The sequence below is a fragment of the Mytilus galloprovincialis genome, chromosome 6 (assembly GCF_965363235.1).
Source record: "Mytilus galloprovincialis chromosome 6, xbMytGall1.hap1.1, whole genome shotgun sequence".
Classification (NCBI taxonomy): Eukaryota; Metazoa; Mollusca; class Bivalvia; order Mytilida; family Mytilidae; genus Mytilus; species Mytilus galloprovincialis.
The window spans coordinates 18,076,737-18,095,108 of NC_134843.1; the positions used below are offsets into that span (position 1 = coordinate 18,076,737).

At 31.1% G+C, this 18,372-nt stretch overlaps 1 protein-coding gene across 1 annotated transcript; it reads right to left on the minus strand.

Annotated features, from left to right (window-relative positions):
* On the minus strand, positions 1-9,770 carry LOC143079106 (partitioning defective 6 homolog gamma-like). The gene is made up of 3 exons (XM_076254284.1): positions 9,597-9,770; positions 2,585-2,807; positions 1-860 (listed from the first exon to the last, which is right to left on the minus strand). Exons 1-3 carry the CDS (start codon positions 9,657-9,659, stop codon positions 187-189), a joined length of 960 nt encoding a protein of 319 aa, XP_076110399.1. The 5' UTR covers positions 9,660-9,770; the 3' UTR covers positions 1-186.
* Between the last annotated feature and the right edge of the window lie 8,602 nt (positions 9,771-18,372).

Here is an 18,372-nt window from a genome sequence, read left to right on the forward strand (position 1 = left end):
ATGACTTATCAAGATTAATCAAGTAATAGCATATAGGCGTTAGTGTACAGGTACAAAATGTACATTCTCAAAACTCTACATAAACAAATTGTTAGGAAAACATTCAAAGTGAAATATTAGAATAACAATATACAGTAAATGCACTTTTTTTCATGACAATGCATCAAAATGGATGCAACAACGAAACTATAACGTTACTACAGCACTATCTTTATCCTTCTCTGACTTATCATCACTCTTTGGCAGCAGATCTTGAACCTCATCGTCATCTTCTTCATGTTCATTTATAATGTCACTATCATAAGATTTCTGGGAAGAATGTGCGGAACTCTGGGATATGTTGGACATTTGGGAATGTCGTCCAACACCACCTCGTTGGTTTGGGGCAAGAGTCAGTCTCTGATTTACCGGTTTCACAGTTATTATAAGGTTGGAACTATTTGCTACCATCATGTCCGTAACTTGGTCCAAAGTTTTTCCGGCTACATCTATGCCGTTTACTTCTAAGACTTCATCATTAACCGCTAACAGTCCAGTGCTCTCAGCTAAACCTCCTGGGACTAAACGTGAAATAAAAATAGCTGGCACTTTCTCTAAACCTTGTGGGGTTACTCGAACACTTGTTCCATCACGAATATAAAATCCTAATGGTTTATCGGAACCATTTTTCATCAGTTTGACACGACGATGTGTTTCTGGTACTATGTCCACATCTATTATGGCCGATACACGTCTAAAATCTTCTGGCATACTTATTTTGATACGAGGCTTTGGCGGTGTTTCACTACTCAACATTTTGCTTATTGCACTTTTCTTCTTTTGTAGTGTGCCATATCCATTCACTTCAAACGCACATTCTTCTACAAATATATAAGTAAAATTGGTGTGAAAAATGGTAATACTATTTATGAATGTTGTCACCCGAACTGATAAGCAAAAATCTTAAATGATCATAAATTTTTACAAAGTGATATTTTCTGTTTATTTTTAGAGGTGCAATGTATAAAAGAAGTGGTATGAAAGATATGCACACTTTGATATGCTATTGTGCAGTCTTCAGCAATGAGTTAAGAACAACATAATAATGAACTTATAAGCTACAATGTATCTGGTATTAACCATGTTAACATCAATGTCAATAGTTCAAAATCTTAACACATGTATATCAAAGGACCTGTAGTAGAAAATTGTCTTTCATCCACATCAATCACTAGCCAGTCAACAATGAGCTTTCGAGTTCAACTCTTTTTATAAAATTGGTTCAACTTTGATGATCTAAATTGTCTAGGACTGCCATCTTCCTGCAGAATTCTAGTTTTCTCTCAAGAACAATGACTATACCTCCACTAGCATAACCTGGTTACCAAGAAGTCACGTTTTTCATTAAGAATTTTTTAAGGTGAGTCCAGAGACTTGCCATTTGTTGCCATGGAAAACCTAACAGCCAGTTAAAAACTAATGTTATTGCTTTATAATTCATCATTTTAGTCTCCATGACAAACATGACAAAATAGAGCAAGAATGTGACATCAAAATCAAATTTGGATTATTTAAAAATTTTTGCTCTAAAATGGTATATTTGTTCAGCTGATACAATATTTCACATCATGCATCTTGAAATTTCTTTTTTTAATTTTTGGTGTTTCATGCCACTTTTAAGCCCCCCCTTTTGGGCTGTTTCGTGGCGGCCAGTTTTTATTGGTGGAAGAAGCCAGAGTGTCCAGAGAAAACCGCTGACCTTCGATTATTATAGAAAAACTGACAATCCTAGTTAATTAAGATTGGAGTCGAGTGTACCTGAACGAGCGGGTTGACTGGCTACTGATTACAATAGTAACTAATTTGACCACTCTACCACTGAGTCCCCTGCATCTTTAGAACCCTGATGAGTAGTTAAGTCAATCAACAAACGAGACTAGCATTGACTGGAAAATGGCAGCCATGAAGTCTTTATTATAATTTTTTTTTTGTTATATTTTTTTTTTTTTGTAAATAATTTTGTTTAATCTTGAAATCTTGATATCTTACTGATAACACATTATCATAAACAATGTAAAAGGAAGATATATATATATATTTAAATCCACTCCAATGATAAAACAATAAGGAAAAAAGTTGTATTAACTATAAATCTAGCTGAAAATAAGTTAAACAAATTAAGGCAAATATTTTATCAGTATCAAAGAATTCTGTACTTCCTGGATAATACTAGACAAAGGTCCCAAATGTCACTTTCTTAAATCATTGCTAAATATAACCTTTAAGTGTATGTTGTACATCATGTATGTATAATTATATAACATGGGACAGAAAATACCTATTTAAATCCATGTTAGTTAGGTTTATACATGTGTGATATCTATATTAGTTTGAGCGATGATTAACTTGTTAAATCCATGTGTAGTTTTTATCTCTAAAAACTTTAAAACAAGCTAATTTTCTGGAATAAAGTTCTGATGCCTTAAAAACACATCCTTCCCACTTAATAAAATCAATTGATCTCTTATCAAAATATTTACACAATACATAACTTAATAAAAGTAGTTCAAGGTTAATATTTGAGATTTGTTGGTAGTACACAAACCTTTACGTTGCACCATAATACGTAGAAGGTGTTTGGCTGTTTGAAGGGCAAGGTTATAATTGTCATCATTGTTAATAGGAAGCAGATCACCATCTTTGTCCGAATATGTTATTACAAATGGGTCATTCTTCAAACGATGCAGCTTTTCTACTTTTGTATATAAATCTTCAAATTTGCGCTGTTTTGACTTGTCAACTGAAAATCTTCTGAATTCTGCATCAAGCTGAAAATATAAGTAGTTAATGTATACATTTCAGCAGTAAAGATTAGTCTGACAGAAAAGGGTTTAAACAACAATGGTGATCAGAGGTGGATTTAAGGGATCAGGGTGCCCCACCCCCTTATGAAACCCTTGTTCAAAATTGTGGATTTGCATCTGGTAATGTTTTTTTAGACAAGAGGTGTACATAAAATTAAAGCCCAAATCATGTCATTTAAATTTGGACTTTTGTCACTAAAGCACCTGTCCTAAGTCAGGAATCTGATGTACAGTAGTTGTCGTTTGTTTATGTAATTTAAACATGTTTCTCTTTTCTCGCTTTTTTATATAGATTAGACCGTTGGTTTTCCCGTTTGAATGGTTTTACACTAGTAATTTTGGGGCCCTTTATAGCTTGTTGTTCGGTGTGAGCCAAGGCTCCGTGTTGAAGGCCATACATTGACCTATAATGGTTTACTTTTTTAAATTGTTATTTGGATGGAGAGTTATCGCATTGGTACTCACACCACATCTTCCTATATCTTAACATACAATGCAGTGTTCCAGCTAGGTTTTCAAAAGGGCAGGGTGCCAATCCTGAAAAAGGGCATTTAACGCGCGTTATGATAATATGAAAAGGGCATATTTTAATAAAAGATGTTAATCAAACATTTGTGTTTATTCGTTGAATCACAGGTTATACAAGAACAACATCTTTAGCCCATATAGAACTCTATCTTTCTACTTTTAAGGCTGAAAAACTTGTCAAGCAGCTTGTCACACAAGTTTTTTTATCATTGCTTGGCACAGTTGAACTTTATATGCAGTATGTTTTGAAAGGAGATCTGTTTCATACTGTTTCTATGGTCTTCCACATTTTACCAGTTTCACCTTTCTACCCCTGCTGTGCTTGATGGCAATACAGCACAAAACAGCTGTGCTCAGTAAATTCACAATTTTAGGATATAAAGCAACAGTGAAAAATAGTATCAAAAATAAAGAATACAGAAAAAGATGACCAAGGCACCCTACCAACACTGCTACTAAGACCCTCTTTAACTTTTCCCATAACTCAAAATAAATACCTAAACATATATATTCTTAAGCAAGAAGTATGGAGACACATTTTAGAATATGTAAATGGGTTACTCAATGCTAGGAAAAAAATCAGATTGAGTTATCTTTCTTTATTCGGGTGTGCTCCTTCTTTGGAGGATTATAAACAGTACGTAAATATGATCACAATATGGCAGCCGATTTTGTTATTTTCGTATCAAAAATGAAGGCAGTCAATGACAAATACGTCTGAATTTTCTGTTTATTTTACAGAAAACAAGTAAAACAATGTCTTCAACGAGTTTATAATGGTTTTCCAACTTTCTGCCATTACGTTTCTTCCATGAAACTACGGTAAACATCGCAAATTGTGCCCAAGTTGTTGTATCCACATTTCTTCATTGAAGATAATTGCCGACTGACCGATTCTATTTGAACGAATTAATGTTGATGATCATTAATGACCCATCCGATAAACGGATTACCTATAACAACAGATTATGACACCAGTTGTAACCATTGATTAGCTTGGGGTGGTAAACAAAGTCATAATCTTTTCCCCAGGTAAAATTTAGTAATTAGCGTATCATATCAATACGCAAATTAATATGCAATCGATCTTCAAAAAAGGCAGGGCGCCCTGGAAACTGTAAAAAGGGCACAGGGCGCCACTCGGAAAAGGGCGGGCGCCGCGCCCTCTGAAAACGGCCTAGCTGGAACACTGCAATGTATATATCAGTCATTCCCAAAAAATGGGTACAATTCGAATGTAGACACTGTTAAAAAATAAATTTCAACTGAGCAGAGAGAGAGTGTTGTTTTCTTCTGTGTCTATATCTAGTCTGTCATTTTTTAAATTTTTACTTACACCATTTTAGTTGTTTTCTAGTTTTAGCATTTTTTGTAAGACAAGGTAAGTATGAACGTATCGGAGGTTAGTGTTGTATAAAGTCATCTTAAAAATTGCATTAGAGAAAAACACAAGATTTAAATCCAGGCTCATGTGAAATGGGTTACATTTACCACCATAGCAAACTGATTTATACGTATTATTCTGTATATATTGAAAGCAAATACCAATTTTAAGGTCTGAATTAATATAGTGTTTAAAAAATAATTCAAATAAGTAGTTTTCACAACTTATTTAGTAATAAATTTAAACTAATGAAATGTTATGCTGTATAATATTTTAATTTCATAATACAGCTTTCCAGAAAAAAACCCTATTATTTATGTTTTGAATCACTTGTATGTATTTTTTATGCTTGTATTAATCCACACCCCCATCTTTGTTACGGAGGTTGATATCAAACCAGTATCTGAATGCTGATACATAGTAACATTTAACTCTTTAATGCTAGCTTTTCTAAACAATTTATTGACATTACAAACTAAAAAACTGTTTTCTATCAAGTTATATGTTTCTTTTAGTCAAATGGACTTGTTCTTGTCAAAATCTCCGTAACGATTCATGAACTTTCACTCAAAAATATGTTTTACCTAAACCGAATACTGTTCAACTTAATTTTATTAGCTCTATACAGATAATGTCATCTTCCTTCACAACATAATGTATGTATTATACTCAACTATGAAGTTTTGGAGTCAAAATAGTTTCATTTCGAAAATTTCTATCCTCCGTAACGACATTTAAAACCTCCATAACGGACAATGCAAGTTCTTACCAACAGCAAACATATAAATGAATGTAAATATTGGAATTAAATGACAAACAAGACAACAGAATTAAACATTTTCCTTAGTAAATCGTTATCTAAAAAGAGTAAAGTCCTGTTAGAGAAAAAAACTTTTTTTCCTTAAATTTCTATCCTCCGTAACGTAAATCAATGATGTCGTCTATGATTGACATCACCTTTTGATTTTTATTAGTGATAATTGATGGACTTATTTGATATCTATAACAATGTACAAGAATTTCAATTGGTATGATCGTGTTTACATGCATCTTTAGATTTTTTTTATTTGCATAACCTCCGTTACATTGATGAGTCCTAAATAATCTTGAAAATGCTTGCCATAAACCGCTTTTAAAGTTATAATTGTCGTCGTAATTACACAAGTTGTGTTGTAGACTATTTTAAATATAAGAAAATGGCTGATATAACGTTTATTAAACTCACATTATAGGGAAAAAACAAGTTAACCTATACCTTTCTCAAAACAACATTTTTTTTCTCAAAATCTGTATTTTGTTTGTCTGTTTTCTTTAAAATAAATGATGTCTGCTACAAAAATGACTTTCGGCAGTGTCGGCAGCCGCTGATACTGATAAAAAAAAGTCTGACAACTTAACTGTAAATAACTGCGTCACGGAGGTTATTTAAACGGAGGTTAGTTTTATTTACATTATACAAGGAAATATGTAACAATATTGTTGAGTTGCTTTCTAAAAACTGATTATTGAGAAGCTTTATGGGTGCTTTCAATGAAATAATCATCATTTTGATTTGTTCTTGGTTAGTGCGTTCCAAAATACGCGTTACGTAGGTTGGATTCTTATATGCGACAATCGAAAAAAAAGAGAAAGAGAAGATTTTTTTTAATTTTTCGTTTCATTGCAATAAAAGTTAAAGGCAGGATTTTAAAATTTGATGTATCAACTTTGCTTAAAGTCACTTTGGGCATGATTTCCAATCATATAAATATTTTTTGACTGTACCTAAAGATACGTTACGGTAGGTTATACGTTTATCGGCGACATTGGTTTAATGGGTAAATCAAAGTGTATATTATAACTTTTGATTCTAAAATATTTTTGTGGATAAAAATCAATATAGTGTCAAATAAAAAAAGCAAATGTAATCATGATTTAGATGAAATAAAGTATTTTAATTCACACCGATATTTGGAGTTTTTCTTGGCGACATTCGGAATTCGTGTGATTTCCGTATATTGAATAGAAAATCACACAAATATATTTACGATATACATCACAAAAGAATATAATTTTATTTTAGTATACATATTAATCACTTAGATCACGAAAAAGATTATCTGTGACATATGTTAAGCTTGCATTTTGTGGTTATTTGCTGGCGACACTGAAATTTTGTAATTGTACCCATTTTTTGGGAATGACTGATATGTGTCTGACGTCAGCACTCAGAAGTAAGAAAATATTATTGCTTTCACTTTTTACTGTTATTTGTTTAAAAAAAATTGATTGGACATCTTTGAATGTCTCTGCTAAATTTCTCCACAAATTTCTGAACTTATGCATGTAAATATAGAGGTTATCATATATTCAATAGACACTAAACCACATGTTAACCATGTTAACCTCTAGATGTCATTTTTGCTCTGTGTAATTTAGTTGCTGTCTCATTGATAAACACCACATATTCCTTTTATACATGAAATAGTATAGCTCTAAGGAGCTTTTGATGAAGAAAAAAAACCAACCCAAACACCATGTACAAAATGTAGCATGTTAAATTTAAATGTGTAGCAGCAGATAGTTTTATAAACATATTCCTGATCAGCAACTGACATACAGCTTATAAGTTAGGTCATTTTGTTAACTAGGATATCTCTGGTTTACTTTAACAACAACTCAACAGTCCAACAAAGTATTATCCAAAACAACTCAACAGACCAATAAACTATTATCCAAAATATTTACATTTCTAATACAATAATGTTTTGGGGACTTTTATTTTTCATCCACATATATATAAGAATTAAACCTGACAGGAGTGTTTTCTAGTGAAAAGTAAGAATGTTTTATATCAATAAAAGACTTTAGCAGAGAGTCATTTTTAATATGTTTTATATTTTACAAGGAGACAACACGTTTACCAGGCTAAAGTTCCAGTCAAATATACATGTGCTGAAACATATACATGTAACTCAAAAAGAAATCATCATGAATTATCCCCTGGTACTGTTTGTAACTGGGCAGTAATTTCCGTTATTGGTCTAATTTTAACAATTTTCATAATTAATTTAAATTTACCCATTCAGTTAAAACATTTCAACTTTCCAAATGTAAATGTTGAAAAACTGGAAAGAAATAAAACATCTTACAAGACATAAACATGGATAAATTCTTAGTTTTTAATTCTAAATATTTTTCTTTTTTAAAACAATTTTTTATAGAAAAACAAGTACCAAGCTTCCCTTTTTCAGAGTTAATTGTTTGATACTTCAGTTCATTCCAAAATGTTAAACTTTTACATAGTTTATTTTTAACATACTGACATAAAGAACCAATTGATTGGTCAAAATTTGGTAATTCAATCTCTCTCTGAAAATAATCTATACTAGAATACCATGTATTTACATTAGAACTATGTAACTGTTTACAACCTATAATTGCATCGAATAATAATCCTTCTGTCAAACGTTCCAGTCTAGTATGACAATATTTTACAATTGATAAAATTATAGTAAAATACATAGTAAATCTAGTACCAAGCTAAAGGTATATTGGTATGTGTTAGTGTACATGTAATATGACATGAAGTTTGTTTACAAAATATCAGTGTTGTTTGTTTACATATTGATCCCAACAAAGAAAATATTCATGTACATCATACATGTACATGTCATATATGCACAGATCTAGAGGAACCCAAAAAATCTGTAAAGCCTTTAAAAGGTTAGGTAGTAAGTATACAGTACAAGCTACATTATCATATTGAGTTTAAAGAAGACTTATCAATGATGCTCCAATAAAAAAAGTTTAAAGAGGGTAGGAATGTCCTGTCCCTTCAGGCATCAAACAGTAAATTTTAGCTTGTTTCATTAAAAAATTTTCATTGTGATTTGTTCCAGGTGTCTACTAATTATTGTTACCTTTATTTTGGTAAGAAAACAAAAAATTAAGGTGATTCATCAAAATCAGTTAAAATTTGTTTATCATTTTGAAGAAAGAATAAAAAAGAAGATGTGGTATGATTGCCAATAAGTCAATATTCACAAGAGACCAAATGACACTGAAATCCTTCAACAATGAGCCAAGCCCATACCGCATAATCAGTGTAAATTTTATGTATAGTCCACATATACATGCACCAAAAATTACCCATAACCATGTTAACATCATTTTGCAAGATTTTCTACCATTATTCATCTTGAACTTACCCCCATTTTGGCCCTCTTTTTTAAAAGAAGATAATTAAATCAAAACAAGATCTTGAAGCATTGTTTTAAAACTATTAAAAAGTTTCAAGACTGAAAATACCATACAGATACTTGTGCAGCGCCCTGCAACTTGCTCAAAATAGTCATAGAAAAATGCAAAAATTAGCACTTTGCTAAATTTTATTTACTCTAAAAAAAATAATACTGAAAATAAATATAATGCTTCTTTACTATTATAAACGCTATCAATGAGATCTTTCAACACTACGTCCCATTTTTTCTATCATTTTGTCTATGCTATGTGCAATCCCCCACCCCTACCATTTTATTTTGATGAAATAGTTGTTAATACATAAAATTTGTCAGGATAAGAAAATATGTAAATAATGACTCATTGTGTGACATGTGTATTCAAGCATGCAAATTTCCTAAATGACCTGTCATAAAAGGGTGTATTTTTAGAAAATTTTAGAAATAAAAATTCCCTTTTCTCCATTCCATAATGTAAAATAAAACTGCAAATTTTCGGCAAGAAATAACCCGAAATCGTCATAACGCTTTTTTGGTCGAAGTAATAAAATTGTTACCTGGATGAAGCTGTTGAACAGGTGTGACCCAGGTCATAACGAAATTCCCAAAACTAAAAGTTACCTTGGATTTGACTTCTAACAAACTGTATCCTTGATGCAAAAAAGTCTTCGATGAACGTGACATGATGAAAATACAGCCCAAAGGGCTTTTTAATACTTTTTATTTTCTATTTCCACACCGTTGGTGTTATGTTGTTTATGAATGAACATTTACCTCTGACGTCACATATTGTGTAGTATAATCTCTAAACAAAACGACAGGTGCGTGTTTCAGACAGTAGCTTTTACATTAACAATATGCAGTGGGTTTTTTTTTCTGCAAACTGCAAAGTCTATGTATTTTTCATTGTTTGTTTGACTTATTCATAGAAATATTCAAGTATGTTTAATCACAATATAAAATGTACAAGCATTTCTGAAGTACACCAAGGCGGGAACCTTTGAAATAATAAAAAAAGGATTCATATAATAAGTTACTATGTAAAACTTGAATCGCCCGTTGAAATAATTAAGAGACAGACCTGTCATGCAGTATAAGAATGATAAAATATAAAAATGAGACATATTACTAGTATAAATACAATTTTATGATATCTCAGTTAAAATGTAGAGAAAACCGTGATCATTAATCGGGCACAGGCACTTGTTTTCTACCCATGGCAAGATCTACTATCGATATATATATATATAGGGATAGTAGATCTTGCCATGGATAGAAAAGGGATAGTAAATCTTGCCATGGATAGAAAAGGGATAGTAGATCTTGCCATGGATAGAAAACAAGTGCCTGTGGGTATTGGCTTTATTTATTGTTGAAAGTCGTAAGATGACATATATATAGTTGACATAGTTGACATAGTTGTTAATTTCAGTTTTGCATTTTGTCTCTTGTGAAGTTTTGTCAGGATTATTTACAACGCTTGATCTTCTGTTCATTTTTAGGTCGGTAGTAAGAGCTATTTCAAGCTCATATTTATTGTTGACTGTACACATGTGCCTATTCTAAATACAATTTATTCATTGACTTACCATATTAAAATAATAAAACAAAGTCATCGATGAAGCTATGTTAATACAAGATCACAAAAATATTTTGATACAGTTGATTTGACATTCTATATTTATGGCAGACGATTACAGAACTAGAGAAGATGGCTGATAACAAACATGCTTACAAAATTAGAGCTTCAGGAATTACAACTGAAACGCACAAGCCAAACACTTATATTTTTGTACCATGCAGGTGGTTGAGGTGCTGGTTCCTGCTATTGATCCAGACGACTTCCTCAAATTAGGAAGACCAAGAAGAACCATCACAGCTAAAAAGTTTAACAATTATCAAGCAAATAACATAGTTGAAAAACAAGTGAGAAACAATACTAGGTGTTTTGACATTCCTACCAGTAAAACACCGCAACATTCAAGTTCATCCTTCAGTGTGTCCACAACAATAAATTGGATCCACCTAGAAGACACTATTGTGCGCGCAACAAGTGTAGAGAGCTTTAAATCTGCCTTCGCGAAACGTCAGTAAATCGACGGCGCCCAAACTAATTAAAATATTGATCTCTGATTTCGTTATCATGACTACATCATGTACATATACCCAATCCAATTAAAATATTGATCTCTGATTTCGTTATACTGCATATATAACGAAATCAGAGATCAATATCTTAATAAAATTGGACGGGGCCTTCCCTCCCGTTGTATTTTAAAAGCCAGAATTGGTAACTATACGACATACCCACGACAGATACAGATACAGATATGACTAGAAAAATTAGAAAGTAATGTTTATGTCGTTTTAATATAATCGTTTAAAAATATCCCCACATTTGGACAAAATTGGGTAGAAACTTTGTTCTGTTCAAACCGAAAATTTGCAAAAGTTGGGATTTTTCACGTGGCAATGTTCAGTCAAAGTAGGCCGCTGCAATTACCATCCAAGACAATTAATTCCAGCTCACTAGTAATTGTGTAAATAATAGGAAACATTTGTCATGACTCAATAATATCTTACAAAAAGTGAACCGCCAACACTTTTAAAAAGTTCTTTTGTAGGCCGAGGCATAGTCGAAACTGATCAAAAATTAAACTCTAGTAAAATATTATACACTATATAGCGGTTTTAGTTCTATGACATTTTGATACCGCATGCCCAGCGTGTAAAAAGTAAGTTATATTTAGTAATTTTAAATAATGAATTATTTATATAGATATGAAATCAGAACCCGTAGATTTTAATGTATTAAATAGTTTCTTTTTTAAAATGTAAATGTTTAAATTATGCTATTGGCGGAATACTAACATGGTCTAGACAATTTGATTGTAAATCACTTTTAAATATATATATTTGAAGTTAGTATTAAACTTGTCAAAGTCATCAAGATTCATTGTTTGGCTTTTGTGCTGGAAGGCAATTATTAAAAAAAAAAGGATTTTTATTAAAAGAACAACTTGAATACACCAAATTATCTTACAGCCGTTTTGCATGTGTTCCGCGTGCTCTGTGTTGATTGTCAATCAATGTCACGTTTTGGTATCAAACTCGAAAGTTATTAAGCTTGCTATCAACAATTACTGTTTTCAACATAATCATTTGTCGAGATAAAGATTCTTCAGTAATAAATGTAAAAAAAAAACCGTATACTCAGGGCTTAGATTAGGACTTGGTTTAGTATGTCTAGTATGCATATGTACAATGTATATGCATGCATTGGTTCAATATCGATAACATGATAATTTTAACTGAAAGAAAATCGTTTAATAAGCGTATATCTTTATTCTCGTAAACCAAAGTACAATGGTATAGAGACATTTACAAATAAATTAACATACATAGTATAAATTTTAAATACAAATGTAAAGTAGAGACATACAGTGGTTACCCAGGAGATCAGTCTAGCGGCATTCAATAATAATTATCCTTATCATGAAACTCGCACTTTTATATGACTTTTACAATGATTTGATGTTCATATTTCAATAAATTTGATAACTTGTTAGAAATGACCTTTATTTATGTTGTAAAAGTAATGGACGAATCGTTACAGGAAAATCAGACAAGGACGATTCCGTGCTAAGAAGACAGAAGATGCACAATGCAAAATGATATCAAAGATTCTGGAGATAGAAATGGAAATTCCTCATTTGTAAAAGTTTTGGCAGAGGACTTCTTATACAACTGACAACAAATAAATGCATGCATTAAATTACAAAGACTTCACAGTAAAACAGAAGATGCACAAACTATTAGATTCTAAATATTCAGTGAAAGTTCCTAATAGTTGGAATGATGGAGAAATATAACAATGAATCCATTGTACAATTATTTTTCAAGATTGACCTACAACGGATATACGGTCGAATGCTCTAGAACAAAAGGTCAGAAAGCCCAAATTAGGCAATACACAAGAAATAAAAAATAAAAAAAACGCATGGGAGCATCAAACCCAAATTCAAAAACATGTCTATTGACCTCTAGATGTCTTTGCTTTTTTTCTGTTTCGTTTGGTTGCCATCTCATTGACGTACGCGTAAACCATATCGCGCGAAATTTCACAACAGCAAAAAACAATTTTGATAATGCCATGATTATTTAAAAAATAAAAGTTCAATACCATTTTTCTATATGTGAGAGGGGAAGATAGCGACAGAAACATCACAACAATGAGATAAACTGTTATAGTAACGCAGAATACTTCAGGGTTATAAAAATAACAATACTGAAAAAACACAGAACAGATAGGGGCACATGTACAGATGAATGTAGGACAGAAAGTCACAGGACAAAAAGTCACAGACAAAAAGTCACGGACAAAAAGTCACAGGACAAAAAGTCACAATTCATTTTTTCTGTTTATTTACTTTAAATAAAAACCGCTTATTTCTACAAAAATATTTTTGTATTTTTCTTGAACTATTGTCATGATTGTATCTAAACCAACTTTGTAAACAAAATTTATCAAAAAAAATATCAATGATGATCAAATAATTGTTAAAAAACCAAAATTTCAAAGTGGCTTCGCACTTAAATGGCTTCAACGTGCCAAACACATATCTTTTGCATGATTAAAATTAAATAAATCTTGATTTTTTAAGTAAAATGACACATTTCCTAAACTTTGATATGAATTAATGTATTAAAAAGTAAATATTCAAAGATATTTCTCTTATATATTCAAACAATTGTCAACAAATTATTTGTGACTTTTTGTCCTGTGACTTTTTGTCCTACCAAATTTGTGACTTTATGTCCTGTGACTTTTTGTCCTGTGACTTTCTGTCCGTTTACCGTACAGATTACAGTAGACAAAGACGTTTAAGTTTAGTTTAAACATATTTTATTTGCTCAAAGCAAAAAAGGATCAGACACAGGTAAAACATACTTATAAAGTCTTCTCCACAATACAATATTATATATATAACAATACAAATTGAATGTGAGCATGCATCATATAATATAAACAACATATATATTACTTAACTATACTGAAAAAAGTAGAGGGAATGAAGATAGAACGACAGAGATTAGGTTGATGATGATAATGATGATGATGTGCGTTTTACCTATGTTGATACTATACTACGAGGAATCGTTTTGATCTCTTTATAAAATTGAATACTTGTTTAACAATTCGCACATTTTGATCATAGAAGAGAGTTTCTTTTCCAAAAACCAGTAGTTTTAAGTCTAAATCGCAGCCTTCGGGAAGCCAGCTGAGACCATTAAACAGAATAGCCCTTTCATTTAGATAGAAAGGACAATCAAAGCAAAAATGGTGCATATCCTCAATATCCAAACCACATTTACATGTTGGATCAGATATAATGTTAGCTCTAAACAAGTCACCGTCACTATACCCAACTATATCAGTCCTATTCAGGACCGATAACTCTGTCGATAGATATTATCGGGTATACAATTGTTAAAACCAGACCAATCGTATTAATATACGTCTCTGTTGGAATGTATACAAAAACTCTTTTTTTTTTACACAATTTAAACTTAATATCGATTCATTGTCTGGATTCAGCTTTAAATATTGAATTAAAAAAAAATAACAATAAATTCATATTCAATGATCGAAATTTATTTAAATTAAAATTTGAATCAGAATATTTCTTTGAAATAATTATAGAAACATATAAATATTTGAATGCCTTTTAAGCAAAAAATAGTTTTTAAAGAAATTTTCATAATATTCATATTTTCCTAAAGTTTATTATGAAACATACTTCTTCTGATTTGACACGGGAAGGAGAAGATATTTATTTGTACTTTTATGAAAACTTTTGTATATCACAAAATTTAAACTCTGGTAATACATGTATACACACTGACAGGATGTTAAATGTCACCTGGTTGCTTTTGGGTTGCACGTCTACCTGACAATATATTATGATGTAACATTATAACCCTAGTTAAATTTCACCTGTTCGGTCAAGGAATGAAATTTTAAAGGTATAGAATATTTATCTATTATAATTGGACATTCATTTTTTTTCTCTTAGGATAAAAACATTTTTTTTGGTTCTAAAAGGAATGTATAAATATATTTCGAAAGTAAGATAAAACATACAGAAAACTTGAAAAACACCTTTAAAAAAAGAAGAGAATTTTTTTTATTATTGATATTGTAAACTATTTTCTGGTAACAGTATCTCCTGGATCAAATAAATGTTCCCGTGTCACACTTAGAATATTTTTTTTTTATTTAGAAATTTTGAAATCAATGATATCGAAATATCACTAAAAGGAAAATAACAGAAACATCAAAGATTCTTTATGAAAAATTAAATATAATCTAGAAGTCGAAATCATTGATTTGATGCAACATTCCCATATGATACACCAGCCGCCATTTTGAAAAATCTCGGAAAATTCCCTTTTTTAAATCGATGTTTGACCGAATTTGCCCTGAAATTAAACTGTTTTAAGTAGTATTCTTCGCCAGCTATATGTTTGAATATACTTAATCGATTTGCAAAGTTTGTGTTTTATTTACAGAATTTCTTTATTTGATGTAAAAGTAGACATGGGTATCGGTAATTTAGCATTGAGTCAACGGAGAAATGACGAGAAAAAGTGCATGTTTTACGATTCCGATTTGACCGAATTTAATCAAAAATTAAACTGTTAGGACCAACATTGTTTGATAGAAATATGTTTGAATATCAAGGATTGATTTGCAAAAGTAAGAAAACGGATCAGGTTTATGAGAAAATTAAACTTTATTGAAGCATATATGCATTTTATATGGGGAAATATAATACAAAATGGCGGCCATTATACGTCACAAAAGTCACGTGATGTCTAACTTAGTTGGATTGAATTCAAGAACGATGCCGAACATCTAAATTGGGTTAATATTATATTCAATTTTCTTGGACCATATAAATAATGTTTTAAGTTAGATTGATTCTCATTTCGAATGTCGTAGTTTTTTAATTCTACTTTGAATTTTGATAACGAGTCTACATTTCGAAATGATATGTTCAAATTATTCCAAAGTTTAATTGTTGATGGGATGAAGGATTGGGAAGTCAGGGCCAGCCTGCAAAATGGTAAAATGTTATCTTGTCCATTTCGCAAGGGATATTGTGTTGTACTTTGAATTTTAGGGGGCACAAGACTACATAAATAATCAGGGGCATTATTATTCTGAATTTTATAAAAAAAAATTGTAGTTTTCTTCTTTTTCTTCTTTCCTCTTAAGTTTCCCAACAAACTTCTTTTAAGAGAGTCACAGAGTGTGTGAAAACAGGCAAACCTGTTACAATTCGTGCAGCTTCAAGTTGTAGCTGTTCTAATTTTATTATACAACCTTTTCCGCAATTGTCCCATACTTCAGTTGCATATTCAAAAATTGGTCTAATAAATACTAGATATAATTTTTCCAAATTTTGTCGGCTAAGTTGATTTTTGAGTTTTCGTAGTATATTCAGATGTGTTTAATATATTTTCAACATGGTTGTTCCATTTTGCGTCACTTCTAAATGTAACCCCTAGATGCTTATGAGATCGCACAATTGGTATTTTTTTTATTATTTTTGTTCATAGTAAAATTAAGGTTTTGTATCTCATTATTTGAAAACTTCATAATCTCTGTTTTTTTCAGGATTGAAAGACATAAGCCACTTTCTTGACCATCACCCAGCTGTCTCAGGTCACGACTAACAACTGATTGTATAAGTTCCTCGTCATGACCCGAGTAACTGAATGAAGTGTCATCTGCAAATAGTCTACATAAAGAAGTTAACTGTTGAAGCATTATCGTTAATATATATGATAAACAATAAAGGAGCTAGAACGGATCCTTGGGGTACACCTGCTGAAACATTGCAAAAAGTAGAGGATGATTCATTAATGATAACCTTTTGTTTTCTTTGATATAGGTAGCTAGTGAACCAATTTAAAAGATTTCCCTCAATGCCATATGCTTTCATCTTATGTAGTAAACCAATATGCCAAACTTTGTCAAAAGCCTTCGAGAAATCACAAAAAACAAAACAGCAAATTTCTTTTGTTTCAAGTGCATTTAAGATACAATCATAGATTTCTATTAATTGATGCACTGTTGAATGTTTTGGCAAAACACCTGATTAGTATTCATAAATAAGTTTGTTATTTAATAGATGATTATATACATGTTTAAACACAACTCGTTCCATAACTTTCCCCACACAGCTAATTAAAGATATTGGTCTGTAATTAGATGGCAAAGACGAGTCCCCCTTTTTGAAAATAGCTATTACATTTGCAATTTTCCAGCTGGTTGGATATACACATTGACTAAGGGACTTGTTGAATATATTTTTTTAAGTACGTCAATCAAAACAAGATAGCTGATCTTCCAATGGTTTGCAATACCGTTTGATAGTGTTCGTTCATTTATTTCAGTTAGTTAAAAAGACAGAATGTACTCCAGTCTAAGTTCAATATCTGCCGTCTCTTTATTCTTGAGACTTAAAATAGTCTCCATTTACAATGTTGATTATATAAAATATTCATCTCCATATCCTCACTGAGGTGTGTAAACAAATTAAGCATTTCTAAGCTAGCAAAATTATACACAGCAATGCAATTATTTTAGGCAACTCGTCATAATCTAAATGAATAATTTTATATAGAATAAGATATAAGCCTGAAGATGTGGTATGAGTGCCAATGAGACAACTCTCCAACCAAGTAAAATTTGTAAAAAGTAAACCATGATTAGTACGGTGATCCAATATTGATTTGTTTTCTCCACTTTCATATCTTCAGAGATCTTCAGATATGGTAGTCAAAAAGCTGTAAACAAAGACTTCATTTTTAAAGAGATCATTCACAGTTAGCAAAACATGAGACTACCATTACACAGCAGTCTTTAGTTCCTAGTCATCGTCGGGAGCGTCTTCGTTGTGTATTTTGAGCGTATTTTTAACGGTAAACGGACAGAAAGTCACAGGACAAAAAGTCACAGGACATAAAGTCACAAATTTGATAGGACAAAAAGTCACAGGACAAAAAGTCACAAATATTTTTTTGACAATTGTTCAAATATATTTTGAAATATTTTCTTTTTATTACATATAATCATTTTTAAGTTTAGAAAAAAGCTCATATACCTTGATAAATGAAAATGTATTAAATTTTAATCATGCAAAGGATATTTTTATTGGCAAAATGAAGCTATTTAGGTACCAAGTCACTTTGACATTTTGTTTTCATAACAATTACTTGATCGTTATTGATATTTATTGAGAAGATTTTTATTACAAAGTTGCTTGAAACATAAAACTTCAAGAAAAATACAAAAAAATATTTTCAAAATATATGTTTTCTTGTT

Excerpts from the sequence above, each read along its gene's own strand:
- LOC143079106 (XM_076254284.1), bottom strand. The coding sequence starts at position 9,659 with ATGTCACGTTCATCGAAGACTTTTTTGCATCAAGGATACAGTTTGTTA. Across the intron at positions 2,808-9,596 it reads TGTTAGAAGTCAAATCCAAG|CTTGATGCAGAATTCAGAAG; the intron begins GTAACTTTTAGT and ends TTATATTTTCAG. Across the intron at positions 861-2,584 it reads TATTATGGTGCAACGTAAAG|AAGAATGTGCGTTTGAAGTG; the intron begins GTTTGTGTACTA and ends ATATATTTGTAG.